Consider the following 21,253-nt stretch of genomic DNA (forward strand, 5'->3'; position numbering starts at 1 on the left):
AAGGGCTCTGCCAGCAGCAGAGTTGGACATCAGGCAGTGGTGGCTCTGGATGACCACAGTCAGCCAAATGGTTTTCACACATTGTTTAAAATATTATCTTAACCCAGTGCAGGGATCCACAGGGTCCAAAGAAAGCATAGCCCCTAAAGAAAGAGAATTCAACACCTTCCAGAAAGTCAGCTTCATGAGGAGAAGCAGGGCTGCGCAGGGCAGTCTTTGGGGAGCATGGGCTTCCAAGGGGTCAGCAAGACAGGGGCTGGCATGGCCCGGACACCTCGTGTCACTGTGGGCCTGGGCCTTCCCAGATGAGCCATGCGAGTCAGACCGTGCCAGGGCTTTCCCCGGAAGCTTCTGTAGAGAAAATGAACACGGATCCTCTAGGGAGCATATTTGAGCCCCCCTCCAACCCTGTGCCCTGCCCACTGTCCTGTGGTGGCCGAGGGAAGGCCCCCACAGCTCAGCTAAGTGTGGGCCCTGGTGCAGGCATGACAGTCACGTGGCCTCAGGGAAACGGGGGCCCTGAGCTAGGGTCTGCCCTTGCTGTCTCCCTCCTGTCTTTGTCAGGTGTTTGGGTGACTTTTTCTTGCATGGAGGGGAGCCAATAGAGGTCTGTATTCTCTTGACCTGCAGGTCCTGGGGGTGGGGAGGGGGTGATGCACAGTTGGGAAGGGATTGATACCGCTGAACTTGAAGATCTGTTGAGGGACACCAGGCAGATTTCTGGAAGACACAGCAGTTCGGAAGAACCATGATGTCCAAGATGGTGGAGAATTGCACCCAGCTCCCCACCTGGGGCCCCTGGACAGAGTGGGCCAAGTCCAGATCACAGAGAGTGCAGGCCAAGTCCAACTGTCATAACGCTTTCAATCTCACGCAAAGGCTTCTAAGCCTGAATATGTGGTCTACAGAGTTCAAGCAATAACTGTCATAACAAAATTCCAGGACACCTGGCAGCACAGGGGGCACCTGGGTGGCTCAGTTGGTTACGCATCCGGTTTTTGATCTCAGCTCAGGTCGCGATCTCGAGGTTCGTGGGTTCGAGCCCCGCATCTGGCTCCACACTGACGGTGCAGAGCCTGCTTGGGATTCTGTCTCTCCCTCTCTCTCTGCCCCTCTCCCCATTCATTCTCTGTGGCTTTCTCCCTCAAAATAATAAGTAAACTTAAAAAAAAATTTAAGGGCACCTGGGTGGCTCAGTCAGTTAAGCGTCTGACTCTTGGGTCCGGCTCAGGTCGTGATCTCACGGTTCATGAGTTCGAGCCCTGCATCAGGCTCTGTGCTGACAGTGCAGAGCCTGCTTGGGATTCTCTCTCTCTCTCTCTCTCTCTCTCTCTCTCTCTTTCTCTGCAACTCCCCCGTTCGTTCCCTCTGCCTCTGTCTCTCAAAATAAATAAACTTAAAACAAATGAAGTGGCACACGAGAGTCACAAACTCAAATGCTTATGGGGCCAGGCATGTAGCATGAATGTGTGAATGGGCATCTGTAGGGCAGTAGGGAATGGCTAACACGTGACCATCCAGAGGCATTCCCAGTAAAACAGCACTGAGCCACCAACAGAACCCACCCGTGAGCTTACGCGGTCCATGGGACACTGGTGTGCAACCAGTCTGTCGCATCGCTGTGGAACAGGGCACAAAGGTCTCGAAACGGAAGACAAACTTTCAAGTCTCCATTCCACTGTGATGATTACATGTCAGGCGGGCTCCAGCCTCTGCTGCTGGCCTTGCCTCTGGACTGGAAACGGGTGATCGTGTTTAATTCATGCTCAGATCCCTTTAGATGCTCTCTTGCAAGCAGGGTCTGGAGGCAGAGGAGGCGTTGGCTTGCAGGTGGAGGTGTGGGGAAGCCTACACCTTGAGGGGGAGCCAGGAGCAGGGGAGCGGTAAATCATGGGAGAAAGCACCGCGTGATCTCCACGTTGTCCTGACGCGGAAGCAGTTGTGGACATAGAGGTGTGGGCTGGACCTTCTTGGTGTTGCCAGACGGGTCAAGCTCTGCCCATCATCCGTGGTCAAGGTCACTTTGGACACATCCCACAAGGTGGCCCTTGTGAGCGTTCTTCCTTAAAGTGCTTCTCTCTTCCCGGTGCGTTCCGTGTCGTTCTGCCAGCCAGACGTGCAGACTCCCTAGAGGAGCGCACGGCTTTCCATCAGTGTCACCGACTGCAGGTCTGAGCTGGCAGAGGGGACATAGCAGGAGGAGGGGATCAACCTCACCAGTGTTTCTGTGGAGGGCGGTTTTGTCTCCTGGCGCTGCTCTAACGAAATACTACAAACTGGGGGGGCTTAAAACAGCGGAAATGTACTCTCCCAGGGTTCTGGAGACCGGAAGTCCGAAGTGAAGGGGTCAGCAGGGCCGAGCTTCCTCAGAAAGCTCTGCAGGAGGATCCTTCCTGCCTCTGCCAGCTTCTGCTGGAGTCCTTGGCTTGCAGTCCCAGCTCACCAGTCTGTGCCTCCACTTTCCCTCCTGTGCGTGTGTGTCTCCTCTTTGGTCTCTTATGGGGGGATCGTTGGAGGCAGGGCCCACCCTGTTCCAGGACGATCTCGTCTATCTTGAGATCCTTGACTTAATTACACCTGCAGAGATCCCTTTTCCCAAATACGGTCACATTCACCGGTTTCAGGGGCCAGGACGTGGAACACATCGTTTGGGGGAACCCCATTCAATCACCATAGGGATTTTTGGCATCTGACATCATCAGCTCTTACAATTCAAAACGGAAATAGAAATTATGCTCCAGGCCAAGGTTCCCTTGCCTCCCAGAGGAACCAGGCAGGGCACCTACTTTTCTGCGTAGCAGATTCACGGAACTAGAATTTCCACCCCAAAGCGGCCTGGGCAAACCGTGACCGCTGGCTTCCCTCTCAGCATGGGGCACCCTGATCTCAGAACCATCTGAGGCCCCGATGCTGGAGATGCTGTGGCCCCACAGGAGCCTAGGAGCAGGGCCTCTGTTCCCGGAGCTTACAGCTTACGGGCCATCTCCAGCCTGCCTGGTCCCCCACCGCCAAGCAGAGCCTTACTTTATAGCCCCCGCCCCCCCCCCCCCCCGCCGCTCTCCTCCTCCCCCCCCCCCCCCTCCACGGGATCATTTCGGGCAGCTAATTAAGAGCAACAGATTGGAGGGGGAGCTAGACCGAAGCAAGGCATGTTGTGACTAAGCGTCTAGGATTTCAGCTTGGATTGATAATGTAGACTATCACCACGGGTCATAGAGAAGCAAAAAACAATTCTATGCCCGTGTTTGTTTGGTCTCTGTATCTAAGCCGCCTCAGAGCAGAGTCAGGGAGCGTCAGAAATAAAATCTCTACAACTGCTGCCCTTGGCATCCGAATATAAAATATTTGGGATAAACTGGCTTTATTGTATCCAGCTTAGATGATTACGGGTAGGTTTTAGGAATGTTGTAAGAAATAAGGAAAGTATGAAATCCAAGAGAGGGAAAAGGAAAACTACACCATCTTGCTGCCAGGGGCGTGATGGGTACCGCTAGGGACAGATTTCAGAGTGGAGGGGCTGAGCAAGTCCTTCTGTTGAAGGAATGACCTCTGGGGAAGTCCACGTATGGGGCCCCAGGTGGGTCCTAAAGCATGTCTTTCGGGGCCAAAAGCAAATTGGCCGAGTCTCCGCTAACCTTCCTTGTACCTCTCCTTGCACATTGAGCCACAGAGAACCTTCTGGAGACTCGTGCCCCTTCCTCCCAGAGGGATCACTCTGAGACAAGGGAGTCAGAACACCCGGGCTGGGGGCCCCGACTATGCCCTCAAGATTTGCTGGCCCCACTTCCTGGTGGTGTCTACTTCCCACAGCTGTAGGGGCTGTGAAATGAGGGGTTCGGACATGAGCGGGCACCCGAAACCATGGATTTTGCTGTTAAAAAAGCAAACCCCAAGAGGAGAAACATTGTAAGGATAGCTCTTTCCTATTATCTCTGTCTGTGCTCTCCAGCACGGACTCTGGCCCCTGCCCCGTGTGTCCATGGAGGTGCACATGCTAAACGCGGGAAGAAGAGAGCCTGTGTCTGCACTGTTCCCGGGAGCCCCGCCCCGCGTCCCAGGGGTGGAGGGGGGGATGGCGGTCACCCACCGAAGGGGTGGGGGGCCTGATCCGTGTTGTATTTCCACTTCCCTGACCCCACACAAACTACCTGCCTGTGGAAAAAATAATTTTTTCATTTAAAAAAAAATTTTTTTTTAGATGTTTTTATTTTTGAGAGAGAGACAAACAGAGCATGAGTAGGGGAGGGGCAGAGAGAGAGGGAGACACAGAATCCGAAGCAGGCTCCAGGCTCTGTGCAGAGCCTGATGCGGGACTCGAACCCACAAACCACAAGATCATGACCTGAGAAGTTGGACGGTCAACTGTCTGAGCCACCCAGGTGCCCCAATAATTTTTTCACTTTTATTTTAAAGTTGATACCTCCTTATTGTTGGAAATGTAGAAAATCAAGAAAAGTGGAACAGAAGAAAATGAAAATTACCTGTAATTTGACCAGATAATGAGAGTTAATATGTATTGAGCCTTTGCTGTGTGACTGCCACCACTAGTCTAAAGCTTCCCATAGATGATCTAATCCTCACTGTGACCATGCGAGGTAGGGAGTGTGATTACGCTCTTGTTCCAAACAGGGAAACCGAGTCACCGGGGCTTTGTAACGTGTCCGAGATCGCAGTTGGGGTGTATATGTGAGTGTGCATGTACTTTTTCTTACCTGTACTCTATGCTCTTCTGAATCTTGTCTCTTTTTTTAATGAGTTATAACTGACATACAACACTATATTAGTTTCAGATGTACAGCGTAGTGATTTGATATTTGTACACGTTCCTCCATGATCAGCACAATAAGTCTAGTTACAATATATAGTTATATATTTTTTTTCTTGTCTTGAGAGCTTTGAAGAGCTCATTCCCTTAGCAAATTTCAATATACAACACGGTGTTATTAACTGAAGTCTCCGATGCTGGAAGTTTGTACCTCTTGACCATCTCCTTCACCCGTTCCTCCCACCTGCCCTCCGTCACCTTTGGCAACCACCGATCAGTTCTCTGTATCTATGATTCTTTTTTTATTAGATTGCACATGTAAGTGAGGTGCCAGGGTATTTGTCTTCATCTGACTTACTTTACTTAGCATAATACCCTCGAGGTCCACCCGTGTTGTAGCAGATGGCAAGATTTCCTTCTTTTTTATGGCCAGACAATATTCCTTTGTAGTGTGTGTACGTATGTATACCACGATTTCTTTATCCATTCATCCATGGGTGGACACTTAGAGTGGTTCCATTTCTTGGCTATTGTAAATAATGCTGCAGTGAACATGGGGGCACAGGGGTCTTTCCGAGTTAGTGTTTTTGTTTCCTTCGGAGAAATACCCAGAAGTGGTATTTCTGGAGCATATGGTAGTTCTGTTTTAAATTTTTTGAGGAACCTCCTCACTGTTTCCATGGTGGCTGCACCAATGTACCTTCCTAGTCATAGTACACATGGGTTCCCTTTTCCCCACATCCTTGCCAACACTTGTTATTTCTTGTCTTCTTGATAATAGTTATTCTGACAGGTGTGAGGTGAAACCTCATGTGATTTTGATCTGCATTTCCCTGATGATAAGTGATGCTGTGAATTTTTTCATGTACCCGTTGGCCGTCTGTATGTTATGTCTTCTTTGGGAAAATGTCGATTCAGACCTTCTGCCCATTTTTTAGTTGGACTATTTTATTTATTTGTTTGTTTGTTTGTTTGTTTATTGCTACTGAGTTGTATGTGTTCTTCGTATATGTTGGATGTTAACCCCTTATCAGGTACGTAATTTGCAAATACTGTCTCCCATTCGGTAGGTTGTCTTTTCATGTTGTTGGTGGTTTCCTTTGCTGTGCAGAAGCTTTTTAGTTTGATGTAATGCCACTTGTTACTTTTGCTTTCGATCTTTTAAGGATTATTTTGTGGTTCCATACAGATTTTTAGGATCGTTTGGTCTATCTCTGTGAAGGATGATACTGGAATGTTGATAGGTATTGCATTAAATCTGTAGATGCCTCTGGGTAGTATGGACACTTTATATTAATTCTTTCCCTCCATGAACATGGAGTGTCTATCTTTGCATTAATATGTGTCTCCTTCAGTTTCTTTCATTGATGTCTTATAGTTTTTAGTGTCTTGGTCTTTCACCTCCTTGGTTAAATTTATTCTTAGCTATTTCATTATTTTTGATGCAATTGTAAATGGGATTGTTTTCCTAATTTCTCTTTCTGATAGTTCATTATGAATGTGTAGAAACTCAACAGATTCTTGTGTACTTATCTTGTATTCTTGACCCTTACAGAATTCTCTTATTCTAAGAGTCTTTTGATGGAGTCTTTAGGGTTTTCTATCTATAATATGCCACCTGAAAATAATGACAGTTTTACCTCTTCCTTTCCAATGTGGTTGTCTTTTATTTCTTTTTCTTGCTTAAGTGTTCTGGCTAGGACTTCTGATTCTGTGTCACATAAAAGTGGCAAACGTGGGCATCCTTGACTTGTTCCTGACCTTAGAGGAAAAGCTTTCAGCTTTCTCCTGTTGAGTATGTTAGCTGTGGACTTGTCATGGATGGCCTTTATTATGTTGAAGTACCTCCCTTCTATATGCACTTTGTTGAGAGTTTTTATCATAGGTGGCTATTGAATGTTGTCAAATGATTTTTCTTTATCCATTTTTATTGTTCACTTTGTTCATGTGGTGTATCCTATTGATTGATTTGCAGATGTCGAACCATCGTTGCATCCCAGGAATAGATCCCATTTGATCACGCCGTATGATCCCTTTAATGTATTGTTAAATTCGATCTGTTAATATTTTGTTAAGGATTTTTACATGTACGCTCATCAGAGATATTAACCTGTAATTTTCCTTTTCTTGCAGTGTCCTTGTCTGGTTTGGGTATCCAGGTCATGCTGACCTCATACATGTGTTTGGAAGTGTTCTTTCCTCCTCTAATTTTCCAAAGAGTTTGAAAAGGATTGGTATTAATTCTTATTTAAATGTGTGGTGGAATTCACCGGTGAAGGAAGCCATCTGGTCCCGGACTTCTGTTTATTGTGAGGTTTTTGATGACTCCTTACCAGTTATTAGTCTGTTCAGATTTTCTATTTCTCCATCACTCAGTCTTCGTAGGTTGTATATTTCTGGCAAAGTATCTGTTTTCTTGTAAGTTGCTCAATTTGTTGGCATATAATTGTTTTTCTTAAAGTGTGCTACAATTATTTCCAAATTTTTATTTAAATTCTGGTTAGTTAACATACTATGATTGTTCATAGTAGTCTGTTATTATCTCTGTATTTCTGTGATATTGAATCCTTTTTTTCATTTAACATTATATCATACACGTTCTCCATAATATCTCAAATTCTTATTAATCATTATTTCAATAGCGGCATAGTATTCCAAAGTTTATTTCATCTTCCCTAATTCATGGGCAATTAAGCGTCCCCTTCCTCTTCCCCCTGAATTATAAGCAGGACTGCTTGTAATAGGAGCAATGAGTGGAAGTGAAGTCACTGTGTCAGTGGATGTGAACTGTCAGACCACTTTCCAGGACCGTATGAGTCCATGCTTCTATCAGCACGTGACAATGCCTCTCCCCATAGATCAGCTGACATCATTGTTGTCATTTTATTTCCCTTGAGATACAATTCATATAATATAAAACTGACCATCTTAACAGTTTTCGGAGGTTTTTAGTATATTTATAATGTCATGCAATTATTACCTCTACTGAGTCCCAGAACATTTTCTTCATCCCCAGAAGAACCCTGGTACCCATCAGCGGTCACTCCTGGCTCCCCTCATCCCCCAGCTCCTGTCAACCACTAATCTGCTTTTGGTTTTTATGGATGTGCCTATTCTGGACATTTCACATAAATGGAACCATGCAATATTTGTTTCTTTTTTACTGTCTGCTGATTTAATGGATGGTATCTAGCTCTGAGTTAAGCAAATACATTGAACATTTGATCATCATTTATATTTAATCTTTGGTGAATTGTTTGTTCCAGTCCTTTCCTCATATTACTTCTAGGTCTTAATGTTTTTATTGATGTGTATGAACTCTTTACATATTAAGGCTAACAACTCCTCGACTATCATTTTTGCAGTAATTTTTCTTCTGCACCAGAATATTTTGCTGCAGGTGTTAAAGTGGATGATAAAGAGGCACTCTTAATGAGGAAAGAAGTCACAGAAGGCCATGGAGAGCCTCGGGAGGGTTTGGGCAGACGGCGCGGGGGCAGATGGGGGCTGAATTTCTGTGTCTGTGAGCCTCCAGGGGGTTCCTTCAGTGCCAGCTAGTGCAGTCACAGAATTTGGCCACCTCCCCAAACCCCTGCTCAGGTGGCTGTTAGTAGGGCCCTGGGGCCAGCCCTGATTTGAGAAACAGGAATGCCCTGTAGCCATGACCTGGGCATCAAGGGATGCCTTTTAGATTTGTGCTGGCCTTCCCCTCCTTGGAGAAGGATAACTGGGCCTTTCTCTTCTCTCCTGCCCACCCAGTGCTTCTGGCACTTTCCTTTCTCTCCAGCCTGTGCCCTCCAGGCCCTGAGGCAAATTAGTACAGAGGCTTTGGAAGTGAGTATGGCTCAGCAGTCTGGAGTTTGCACCCATGCGTAGAAGATGGGCCCAGAGGCCCAGTTTTCAGAAACTAAATAGCCAAGCAGAGGTCCTTCCTACATGAGCAACGTAGGAAATTAATAGGCCTGATGAAAAGCGGGGCTGATGGGAAGAAAATATACATGGCAACAGAGTAGCAAACAGTCTCAAGGTGAATACACACATGTTCTGGAGAGTAGTAAATACTAACAACAATTTGAAGCTTGGTTGAATGTACTTATTATTTTGTTTAAACAACTACATCACTCCCTGCTCCCGCCGCCACCTATTGAGGGTGTGGGGATTAAGGGTTTGAGGGATTATCACATCATCGTGGCATTTTGGAAGCTGAAAAGCCAAACCAATTTTATCACTCTGCCAGATGCAAATGTTTTATGGGGACTAATTGTTTCTCCCAGTGAAATCAATGACTATTAAATTTGAGTTCTCAACAGGGGAGGGGAGAGAACGCGCCTTGGACCTCTTGAAATTATAGGCAAAAAATCTTGCGTGTGTGCGTGTGTTTGTGCGTGTGCGCACACAAGCATGCACCTTCCTGTAGAGAAAGCCCATCTCTTTGTCGAGTTCCCAAAGGTGTCCTTGACCCCAGAAAGGCCCAGAACTGGGGCTGAGGTCATCGGTGGGGGCAGAGCCCCCCAAGCAGAGCCTGCTAATTGTCCCTCGGGATTCATGTCACCTTGTGCTTGCAGTGCTGGTGAAGGGCCAGGTCACCACCAAGTACTATCGGCTGCTGTCCAAGCTGGGCGGCTGGGTGTGGGTGCAGAGTTACGCCACCGTCGTGCACAACAGCCGCTCGTCCCGGCCGCACTGCATCGTGAGTGTCAATTATGTCCTCACGTAAGTCCGACGTATTTGTTTCCTTGCTCTCTCCTCTCCCCTGCCCCTCATCAGCCCGCTCTCACAAGCCGCACGCCCTGTCTCTCTCTCTCTCTCTCTCTCTCATTTGTCTCCTGTTTTGTTTTTATTTGAACAATTGGTGGTTCGGGAAGGTCCAAACTATTTCTGAACTCGGTACCGAGGGCCAGGTGCTGGGCTGCGGTGGGAATACCACGAAGGGAGCCCTGCCCCAGGCACAGCTGAAGATCAGATCCGAGAGACCAGCTGAGGGGTGCGGGGGTGGGGGAAAAGTGGGAGATGCCCCCCATCTTGCACAGGAGGGACAGGAGACGCATCCAGACCGGGAATATGAACTTACGCTCCTTGTGCCCACAAACATCAGGGCCGTCTTGCGTGCTCCCACCATCTGGGACGGGGATCTCTCACATTTCCCCCGTATTTCTATATAGCCTGTTGCAAATGATGATGAATGTTTGGTCTCTTTAAAATCTCAGAAGGCCAAGTTCAGTTGCAAATTCTTTTAGGACCATTAGACACACAACAGGACATAAGTCTCCCTGGGATCATATATTACTGTGGACCCACTGTGGCTACTGTATGTTAAGTCACCTGCACCCAGCTCTGTCCCTGAACTTGACACCTTTGCTGTACCCCAGCCCCACCTTGAACAAGGTCCTCCTGTGTGTTCAAGAATTTGAACTCACTCCTGGATTTAGGCTCTCACTCCTTTCATAGAATGACTGCCGGGTCCCTGGTTTCTTGGGTTTTGTTTTATTATTATTTTTTTAGGAGTGTGATTTTGGCAAAACTGCAGGGAAGAGAGCATTTTAGCCCCCTAATGACTCTTCCTGAGCAGACAAGCGTGGGCTGGTACTTTAGGCGACTTCCCCTCCCACGAACACAACTGTGCCAAGCCGGCTCTTTACGGCCGAAATGGGCGCCTGATGTGGATGGAGATAGGCAGGGCTGGCAGCCAGGCTCCTGGACCCTTGAAAGTCCCCCACTTGCGCCTCCCTGGGTGCTAAATGGAGAAACAGCCGAGCCACAGACATTCAAGGCGATGAGTACTGCTCCTGCCCTTGCTTTGGCCCCGACACACTTCCTGGTGGCCCATGGTGTCCCTGGGGGACCTTTGGGACCTACAGGTCTGGAGACAGCTACCTCCAAATCATCTGGCTGGATAATGCTGACCTCTCTCGGCACTGCCCAGGGCTTCAGGGGGCCTTTGACGATGAAGGTGGGCGGCCCTTTGCTCAAGTCCCGGGCCTGCAACCTCAGTGAACCGATTCGCTGGAGCTTGGGGAACGAACTTGCGGGGGGGGGGGGGGGGGGGGGGGGGAGGGGTTGTCGGGGGAGGGGCAGGGAAGCCGCTCTGCCCCCCTGGCGGCCCGCTGGACATGACTTGTCCTGCTCTTGCTTCTCAGGGATATTGAATACAAGGAACTGCAGCTGTCCCTGGACCAGGTGTCCACATCCAAGTCCCAGGACTCCTGGAGGACCGCCTTGTCTACCTCACAAGAAACTAGGAAATTAGCGAAACCCAAAAATACAAAGATGAAGACCAAGCTGAGAACAAACCCGTACCCGCCACAGGTAACACACACGCCCTGCTGGGGGCTCAGGACACCCAGCCTGTTAAGGAACAATGAGCCTCAGTGCATAGCGGTCTCGTCTCGGGTCTGGGGCCTGGAAGTTTCCCCGCCGAGTGCAGCAGAGGCCCTGGGGGGGATGTCCTGCGCACACAGTAGAGACACGGCCTGAGGCACACGGAGCTAACATCTGGGAAGGCTCAGCAGGGCTGGAAAAAGAAGGCTAAATTGGGAAGGCACACCAGCTTGCTGGAATCCGCCTTCGTGCGCAGCGTGTTTCCATGGCATTTTTTAAAACGAAAACCCTTTTTTTGTTTTGTTTTAATACTTTGTAACCTCTCAGAAAGTGGCTACATGTATCTGGTATGTTTTCCGCTTGGGCTGAGACCGCCTCCCACCCCGGGCGGGGGCGGGGGGAGGTGTCTCTGTGGCACTGCTTGCTGCACACCTGTCCCCAGTGGGACCTCACTGTGGTGGCCGGGGGTGGGCCCAGCCCAGGGATGCGGTCAGGCTGACTCCGGGGCGGGATCCGGCGAGGCCGGAGGGGACTTCCTCACCGGCCCTGTCGTCCGTCTCCTTTGCCGTGCAGCAATACAGCTCGTTCCAAATGGACAAACTGGAAGGCGGCCAGCTGGGAAACTGGAGAGCCAGCCCCCCAGCGAACGCCCCGGCGCCCCCAGAACAGCAGCTCCATTCAGAAAGCAGCGACCTTTTGTACGCCCCGTCCTACAGCCTGCCTTTCTCCTACCATTATGGACACTTCCCTCTGGACTCTCACGTCTTCAGCAGCAAAAAGCCAATGTTGCCGGCCAAGTTCGGGCAGCCCCGAGGATCCCCGTGCGAGGTGGCACGCTTTTTCCTGAGCGCACTGCCAGCCGGTGGCGAATGCCAGTGGCATTATGCCAACCCCCTAGTGCCTAGCGGCCAGTCTCCAGCCAAAAACCTTTCTGAGCCGCCGGTGAACACTGCTCGGCACAGCCTCGTGCCAAACTACGAAGGTGGGTCATGTTTGCACGAGGGGAGGGGGCAGGACTGCGAACGGTGGCGGTGGGTGGCAAGCGGAAAAAGGATCCTCACGCTTTGGGCAAACTTCTCCTTTTTCTGCTTGTAAGTAGGGATTCCACGCTCTCCTTCTGGCAACGGGAGTCGCTTCGTGACAGGCTGGAAAGCTGGGCGACCGCGCCCGTGTGCCACAAGTGGCACTGGTGACGGCATAAAGGGTGGAGGAAACCGGCGTTCAGCCACCCCCCCCCCCAAAAGCTCCGGCCTCATTCGCTTCCCCAAGAGGGAGACAGAGTGGTTTTCAGGACCAGCTCCCATGTGCGGAGAATGCTCCAACTGCATTTATTTTAAAAGATTACTTTCCAGCCCGCCCCCAAATGAATCTGGGATCCTGTTGGCTTTCTTCCCACGCCAGTTTTCAAAGCGGGAAAAACAGTGGTGGAAATTCATGAGCTCAGAGACAGAAATGTCACTCACCAACCCGGGGCAAATGATGTAAACACTCCGAGGACTCAGTTTCTTCACCTGTAAAATGGGATCGGAGGCCAGGTGATATGCCTACCCCAGGGCTGGGCACACGCTAGGTGCCTGCCCGCACTGCTGGTTCAACAACAGGAATGGCCCCTCCAGCAGCCTTCCTGGTGGCAGACGAGCAAACGTCCTCTGTGGATGTGCCACCGGCTTCCCCAGGCCCAGTCTCCTGTTCGCTCACTAAGCCAACCCCAGGCAGAGGGTAGGTGGGGATTGAGGGGTGGCTGCGAGAGGTATGTTCCCGTGGCACGCAGACCTAACTACTGCTCAGGGTGTAGACCAAGATAGTACAAATTCCTCCGGTGGCCACTAAATGCGGGTACATGTTATATGCCCCCAGCAACGGATCACCTGCTTAAAGAGGAGCGCTCTCTCAGGGCCCCCTCCTTTCCCCTCTTTCTCTCTTTGGAGGCAGGTAGGGCTCTGTTCCTCCTCAGCGGCTTTGGGAATCTCTTGTTCAGACCCAGTCTTTACAAGGCTGAGACCCGTCTTGTCCCTAATGTGAGACGAGGGATAGACCGTGGGAGAAAGCCAACTGCCTTGGAGATGACTAGGACACGTTTTTCAAAAGTGGGGAGCTTAGAAAAGAACACACCAGCCACTAGGGCAGCATGGTCCCGCCTTCGGCCTGGGCCGGTCCTCGGAGCCGCCAGTGTCTCAGATTTGGAGAGACAGCCATCAGTGTATTGGGTCCCTCAAATAACCAAGGAAGGGATTTCCCCTGACAGCCAATGAAAGAAAGAGAAAGCTAGGCATCTTGATAACAGCTGAAGATATTATCCACTTGAGATTGACCTGAAAGAATTATTTTTCTTGGTCTGTGGAAGTTGGCCAATGATATAACTAACCCACAGTATTACATTTTTTTAAAAGTTGCTATTTTGAAAGCGAAAGAGGTTAATAACCACCTCGTTTATCACACACTTGGTAAAAAAAAGGACCAAAGGTGCTAATTTGGGGCAATTTGTGATCCACTTCCTAGTCTTTTTTGATATTAAAGGAAGACAAAGGTTGTCTTAAGGTAAAAAAAAAAAAAAAAAAAAAAAAAAAAAAAAATATATATATATATATATATATGGAGCTAATTGATTGCAGGCATCTAATTAGTGAGGGTGGTTATTACTTTAGTCATGACCCCACTAAAGGGAGCAGGGTGATTACCACCCCACTCTCCCCACCGAGGGCTAAGGGGGAAAAAAAAAAAGCAAGCAAGCAAGGCTGTAAACCAACGCTGTCCAAGATGGTAGCCAGCAGCCACGTGTGGCTCTTGGGCACTGAAATGCGGCTACTAGGAGAATGGGAGGTGCTGCTGGGTGGGCCCGCACTTGGAAGGCAGGAACAAAGAATCAGATACCGCAATCATTTAAAACTATTGACCCCACACTGAAATAACCTTTCGGACATGTGGCATTAAATTGAGCGCACCGTTCACATGAATTCCACCTGTTCCTCTTCGCTCTTGAACGCGACCACCCGAACGCCGCAGAGCGCAGCCTGCGACCGGACAGCGCGGGCGGGCCTGGGCGCGGAGGGGCAGGGGCCGGGCGGCTGCGGGGGCGGAGCGCGCTGCGGGTGGCCCAGAGGGTGGTGGCGGCGCCCGGGACCCGCCGGGTTGGTGCCGCTTTGGGCGTGTCCCCTTCCTCCCCCCCCACCCCCCCGCGCGGGCGTCTAACGTGTCGCCTGTCCCCGCAGCGCCCGCCGCCGCGCGCAGGTTCGGCGAGGACACCGCGCCGCCACCGCCGCCGCCGCCGCCGCCGAGCTTCCCGAGCTGCGGCCACTACCGCGAGGAGCCCGCGCTGGGCCCAGCCAAGGCCGCCCGCCAGGCCGCCAGGGACGGGGCGCGGCTGGCGCTGGCCCGCGCGGCGCCCGAGTGCTGCGCGCCGCCCGCCCCGGAGCCCCCGGGCGCGCCTGCGCAGCTGCCCTTCGTGCTGCTCAACTACCACCGCGTGCTGGCCCGGCGCGGGCCGCTGGGGGGCGCTGCGCCCGGCGCGCCCGCCCTCGCCTGCGGCCCCGGCGGCCCCGAGGCGGCGGCCGGCGCGCTGCGGCCCCGGCTCCCGGGCCCCGCCGCCGCCGCCGCCTCGCCGCCGGGCGCGCCGCTGCCGCACTACCTGGGCGCCTCGGTCATCATCACCAACGGCAGGTGACCTCGCGCAGGGCTGCCCATAGGGAGAAGCCATAGGCCGGGCCCCGGGCTCCTGTTGTCCAGAGTGCAGCCGAGTTACGAGGGGCGGGCTGTATATGCACGGTTTAAATTAATTTATACAGAGACGACTATTTTAATAGAACTCCGCGGCCGGCTTCTAGATTTTTACGCAGATCCCGCAAACGCCGGTGCCGAGGACTGCGGCGCACCCGCGGCGGGGGAGAAAGGCCCGCCAGACCTTTGTTCTCCAAGAGCCCGGTCCCGAAGGGGGCAGAGCTGAGCGTCCCCCGCGTCCCCCGCGCGACCTCCACCTGCCCCGTCTCCGGGGGCGGACTTGGTTTCCTCGCCTCGCCACCAGGCCCGCGCGCCTCGCCTCGTCCCCGATGCGCAGCAGCAATCCCACTGGGGATTGAAGGAGCTTCCGCTCCGGGGGAGCCTCCGCCGTAAAGACGAAAGCCCAACCCGATCCAGTCAGATATGCCAGGCGGTGGCCCACCCGGAGGAGGAGGCTCCAGAATTCAGAGCGCTCTTAGACTCTTAAGGCAGGATGTGATGATTTAAGCCCCAGGAATCGACAACTCTCATGTCTTTAAAAGTCATTCATGAGCCTCATGAAAAGTTTTAATTTAAGCCTTTTTTTTTCGGTACAAAAATCAGCAAGCCAAGACCAAGGGAGTGAATGAGCATGGGTGAGCTTTTACTTCCTCCTAACCTCTGTGAACTCTTGATACCGAGAATAGCACCTTCAGAGTATATTGAATAGGCATTAAATGCAAAAAATTATATATAGCCAGATATTTTCTGAGAATGACATGTGGATGATTTAGGTGCCCAAGGCGACTGGCTACCCCTGTCAGGTTTGATTACAAGGCGAAATCCCTCTGGTCCACCCAGACCTGTATTTCCCTAGGCTCGTGTTTGTTACAAGTAGTGCTAATAAAGTTAGTTAAATTGCATGTGCAATATGGAAAATTGTCAATGGACTGCGCCTTGTGGAAGAAAAGTCGCTAAAGGGATCTAATAAAAACGGTGCATACATTTTCTTTAGCATTTCCTGCCTTTTCTGCATAGCAAGAAAACTCCATGAACATGTCCTGTATGTAGGAGGTAAACAAATCCTTTTATAAAGCACCGGCAGTGTTTTTAAAAATAAACTTACATTCATTTTTGTCTTTTATGTTTTTGCTTCAAGACTCCACCATTTAAAAATCCTACCATGGCTCTGAAGTGGTTCGGTGCATTGAACCACCGTCTTCTAATTTGCTTCACCCGGTAAACACTCCATCGTTTCGCTGTGTCAGAAACGGTTTTCTTCTAGGAAACTCTGCGCCTGAGCGGAAAGATGTTTCACAAAAGTCTTTAAGGCATCGTTCTAGAATCAAAGGGCACCTGTAATCAACTGTTCTCAAAATGTGAAATGATCGTCTGCCGACCTGGTGTCACACTGAGGGTCTGCCTCCTTTCTGAGCAGGGTGTCAGTTGCCTCGTGGTGGGGGAGGGGGGGTGAAATTTGCAAATTTTGGAACACGTGTGGTGTGGCAAAGGGACGGAGTCAAAAGAAGCGAACGCATACACCCCTGTCCTGCGCTTAGCTATACCTCATCAGCAGGTCTTTGTGCATACAGAAAATAAGCCACGGGGTAATTAGTTTTTTATGCTCACAACCGTCCTAATTAAACCATGATTCCTGGAAGGAGCGGTTTTGAGGAGCGGGAGAGATCACCCGACGTTTCTCAATAAAGTACCGCAAAATGCATTTGTGTCTAACTTGTTGTGAACCACCGGGGGCCGTGTTGATGAGTAAATACAGATCATGAAGGCTTTCGAGCAGCTTAAGATCAAAGGTTGCGGTGAAAAAGAGAAGACCGTTATAGATTCACAAATGATAAACAGGCTTAACAACGAGTGTGTGTGTGCTTGAAAAATAAAATGGGTACTAGGGAAAACGTCCTTGTCTACACAAACATCACGGTTTTCATAGCCTAGAACGTGAAGGAAGATTCCTACGCAAGCCGGCTTTCAGGCGGCCAGCAGCTCAGTTTAAAGTGAACGGGAGTTACCATGGCAACCTAATATTGTTAGCCCATCTTTAAGAGTCTGCACATTTAAGCTGGGGGTATCGTTTCTTGACTTCGATGAGGCTCCGGCAGGGGAAGAGGAAGCATTTTAATAAATACGACTCTCTTTCACAAAAAAAAGAAAACAAAAATGGTAGTGGGTTCTTAACACGTTGACGAAAAATGCCAGATCAAACGGATTTGAGAAAGAAACCCAGTTTAAGACTGGCTGGGCCCTCCAAGGGGCCTCCCAGGGAAAGGAATTCCTTTATGTTCATGGAAGCCCTTTCTAGAAAAGCCATTCCATTCATACCTTTGTAGAGAAGGGAACGGGGCTGCTTCAGGAGATCTGCAAGAGCGGTATTTTCCACTCCCTGGCCCCCCACCCCTTTGTCCTTTTTAAACAGTCCTAGGGCCAACCAAGCCTTTCCCCTTGGACCCTAAGGGTGGGAGAGGTTTACACGGTCAGTGAATCCCGGACAAAGTCTACCCGAAGTTGTAATTTATTGTAACTGTAAGACAGTTAAGGTAGACTGTGGGGGCTGCTGCGATAAAATGACATAAAAAGAAGGTTTTCAAACAAATGCCAGAAAATTACAGTCGTTTAAAATCGTAGTGCATCGCAACTCTTGGGCTATCGAAGATGCATTTATTCAAGCTGTTCCTAAACTTAAGTATGACATATGAAGTTGAAATCTTGGGGAAAAGCCTCAAAACAAAAGTCAAGCAGTTCTTTACAAAAGAACAATTCTCCAAGAACAAAATTTGTTCTTCTATTAAATTTGTTGTCACATTAAATTTGTTTTTCAGTTTAAAATTTTATATTAAATTTCTTTCTCACCTGAGCTAAAAGGTTTTTGTTTTGTTTTGTTTTTGTTTTACTTTGGGTTTCATTCTTTGGAGTAATAATATTTCTCTTTTGTATGACACATTTGTCAAAAATAAATCAAAAACAACAAAAAGCACCCAGCTTCTTAATAACTTAGAAATACATACATACTCTTTACCATGTAAAACTATTTATTTTGTAAAAATGTTTAAATATGAATAAAAATGCTGGTAACCAAGAGTAGTTGCCTGTTTTTAAAAATGAAACTTGTGGTAAAAATAACAATGAGCCCAAACTGTACAGAAAACCTGAAAGTTTATTTTGGTAAGACTCGATTTTTATAGGCATTGGTTTAAAGTAATTACTTTTCAGAGATGATTCTTTGAAAAGGTAAAAATGGGAAGGGGGACGCTTTTAAACATTTTTGATGTGCATAGTAATTATGCAGGAATAAGGATTCTCCATTTTCTGCCCGTTAGGAGCAAACAGAGCTTCCAGAATGCAAGCTGAAAATGTCTCCCTGCTACATCCTGAAACTGCTGGGTGAGACTGGCTTTTCTCCCGCTTCCCAGGTCAAGGGCAGGGGGAACCCCAGAGGCCAGCCCCGTGGGTGTACGTGGGGGACTCGGGGACTGGAGGCTGCATACTACCCTCACCTGGGCCTGTGCACCCACCCATCACACACCCCTCAGCGGCCCACTCCTTCCCACATCGGGCAAAGTCTGCGGTAGCAACAACCCCCACGAAGTGTTTGAGACCAGACACGAATCCTTGGACTTTTTGCCCACACCCCCTGAATGCTGCCAGGAGGCCCAGCATCAAGGGGTGCTGCTTCGGCAGGGGCCACGAGTCCTAGGGAAAACTTCCTTGTGCACATTCGGGGGTGCTTTTCCACGGCTTCCTCCGAAATCTGCCACCAGCCGGGAAGAGAGGGGGTCTGGTCTTTTACAAAACCAGGTAAGATGCTCAATGCGCAGCCTCTACACGCGGGGGCCAATCAACGCGCAGCCTCTACACGCGGGGGCCAGTCAATGTGCAGCCTCCACACGCGGGGGCCAATCAAATGCCCGGAAAGCCCACGCCAAGCCTTAGTTCAGTTACCATGTTTTCAAGATTAGGAAGAAAATGCAAAGTTTCCGTTAAGACTTTAAAGCTCCTTGAGATCAGAGACCGTCAGGTGCACAAAACGACCTCAAACCCATGAGTGTCGCGTAGCAAGTAAATAATTTCCCTAACGCTAATAGCTACAAGTAAAATGCTTTTATTCAGCTCTTCTATATGAAGCAGAATTTCAAAAGTCTTTGGTTCATCTGAGGCAAAATCGGGTTTACGGAAAACGTAGCATCTGCTTCAAGTCTACTTCGTGTCCCTCAAGGCGACTGGGTGACTACACGAGAAAGAACAGTCTTAAAAGCACAGAGGCAAAGTGGTCTATGCCCGGGACATCTCCATCTGCGCTGACATGGCCACACTTCATTAGTTTTAATTTACAGAAAGGAAATGAAATGATAACATTTTTTCCCCCCAAAGCAGAACTATCTAGAACAGGACTTCAGCTAAAAACAAAACGTAGCATGTTTTTCATTAAAGAACCCCCCAAAGAAATTCAAACAGTAACAATGGCAGCTCTGAGAGAGGACTTGCCTTATATTACAAAGTTTGAGAAATGAAACTCGCAGCATCAGCGGGGAGATCTTTCCTCTTGATGATATTTTGCAGATGCCCTCTCAAGGGTGAGTTCATCTGGTGATTTTGGGGTGGTGTGGATTTTTATTTAAACTTGTCACTAATTCCAAAAGAAGACTTAGACACTTAGGAGAGAAGCATTTTTTTTTTTTGACAAAAATAATTCTAATTGAAGCCTTATTTGCAAAAATTACTTCTGAAGTTCTTTTAAAAGTTACAGTTCCAAAAACACATATTGGGTTGTTGTGCTTAACTAAACATGCTATTTCCCCCCCCTTCCTATGGTGCTGGCTGTGCCTGGCTAAAGGTGGACACATTTTATACTGAAAACCCAAGTTTTTGGAATTAGCCTAAGTAAAGCTGGGTAAAGACAGTGCTAGTGTATAATAAAGGGATTCTGTTCAATGCTGAGAGCTCCATCAAGTTTTCTTTCCACTAATTTCAGATGGGACTGGCAGGAAGAGAGAAAAGTGGACAAAAACTGGCCTTTTAAGGCTGAAAAGTAATGTGTGTGATTCACAAGTTCAACGGAGATAGGAGTTACATGGAAAGAGCATGGAGTACATCTGGAAATCACAAATGTATATCAAAAGGTTTCCTTTCTTTTGTTCTTCCATGGAGACTTTTAGGGCATCAGATCTTGAACATCTTCTTTTAAAGCTTCTCCCACACGCGCGCGCGCACACACACACACCCTCCCTCCCTCTTAGACGATGGGTGCTCAGTATCAGTCGTATTTCCTTTCTTAGCAATTTAGGAAAAGAGGGGTAAAAATTACGGCTTACAAATAAAATGCCGTGTCCTTCTGTTCTCTGTGCACCAAACCGTCTTTCAGGAATGCGCCACATTTCAAAAGCCCCAAAGCCTCCCTTGTGTGTGGTATGAATGCGTCTTCGTCTCCAGCTGTTAGGGCCCAGTCATCCACCGCACATTCACACGAGGCCTAATCAACACTTTAAGGCTCTTGAACTTGATCCCATCACTTCAGGATACGCAGTAAATTCAAATTTATGAAAAGAGGGCTCATACATTAATGTCCAAGCAAGTAACTGATTTCCTCTCCAAGGTCACTGCAGCCTGCCAGTGACACCCATCTCTGCAGCCACTTAGGCACTGTGACTGGACCACAAACTAGTGGGTCCAGAGTAACCCTCAGAAATCTACCTTCTCTTTCCTTATGGACAAAAAAAAAAATAATAATAATAATAAAACAACGAACTGCCAGTGTTCCTCTAGCAAAACACCTCCCTGGATGCTCATAAACAGTGTTACCAACCCTCTACCTCATTGCTGGTCTGGGCCTGGAAGCTTTTTTTGATTTATTTTTTAATAGTCTGGGAGTGAAGGTCTCTGCTACTGGGGAAACATCTGAATTATTCCATTGCTGTTTCCAAATAAAAACTTTTGTGTTTTTTGTGTTTTTCTTCTGGGCCAATAAACACACATCCAAGCCCAAGAGGGGAGAAAGATTTCACACCTGTGGTAGTGCTTGATCTGAACTAAATCTTCTGCTACCCCCCAGAACATCTTCTGACACCAAGTCAAATGGCAACAGACAGAACAAAATTAAGGAATTAAGGAGGTTAATTGGAGGGAGAAAAAAAAAAAAAATCCACCTACAACTCTAAATCCGTTTTCCAGCTCCTCGCGCTAGGAAAAGCAGCAGAAATTGAACCGGAATGTTCGATGCAGTGGCTCCGCCCACCCTCCCACTGCCCAGCGGCCAGGACAGTGACCCCAGGCTCGGGCTACTGCCGTTTGGGGATGATGAGGTTTCTTAGCATATCGAAGGAGTTGCCGTCTGGATGCACTGTCACGATCTCGCCGTCCTCCTGCTGAACCTGAAGGAACCCAGAGTCATCTAGGCCGACTATCCACACCTCCGGGCCCTCGAGGCCTCCCAGGCGGACCCGCTGGCCACTGTACATGAAGAAGAGC

General features: G+C 49.1%; 2 protein-coding genes across 5 annotated transcripts in view; one reads left to right on the plus strand and one right to left on the minus strand.

Annotated features, from left to right (window-relative positions):
- The window catches only part of SIM2 (SIM bHLH transcription factor 2), a 55,980-nt gene extending 38,113 nt beyond the window's left edge, over nt 1-17,867 (plus strand). Inside the window, exons 8-11 of the mRNA XM_058731966.1 lie at nt 9,331-9,478; nt 10,903-11,071; nt 11,657-12,065; nt 14,293-17,867. Of these exons, the coding sequence (XP_058587949.1) occupies nt 9,331-9,478; nt 10,903-11,071; nt 11,657-12,065; nt 14,293-14,744 (1,178 nt within the window). The 3' untranslated portion in view covers nt 14,745-17,867. The remainder of the gene's footprint in view (nt 1-9,330; nt 9,479-10,902; nt 11,072-11,656; nt 12,066-14,292) is intronic.
- Nucleotides 17,868-17,927: 60 nt separating this feature from the next.
- Nucleotides 17,928-21,253, minus strand: part of HLCS (holocarboxylase synthetase) — a 230,208-nt gene continuing 226,882 nt past the window's right edge. For all 4 annotated transcript variants that reach the window (XM_058731965.1, XM_058731964.1, XM_058731962.1 and 1 more), the window contains one exon: nt 17,928-21,235. In XM_058731965.1, coding sequence (XP_058587948.1) covers nt 21,064-21,235 — 172 coding nt within the window. In that variant the 3' untranslated portion in view covers nt 17,928-21,063. The remainder of the gene's footprint in view (nt 21,236-21,253) is intronic.

Source organism: Neofelis nebulosa, chromosome 5, assembly GCF_028018385.1.
Source record: "Neofelis nebulosa isolate mNeoNeb1 chromosome 5, mNeoNeb1.pri, whole genome shotgun sequence".
Lineage (NCBI taxonomy): Eukaryota > Metazoa > Chordata > Mammalia > Carnivora > Felidae > Neofelis > Neofelis nebulosa.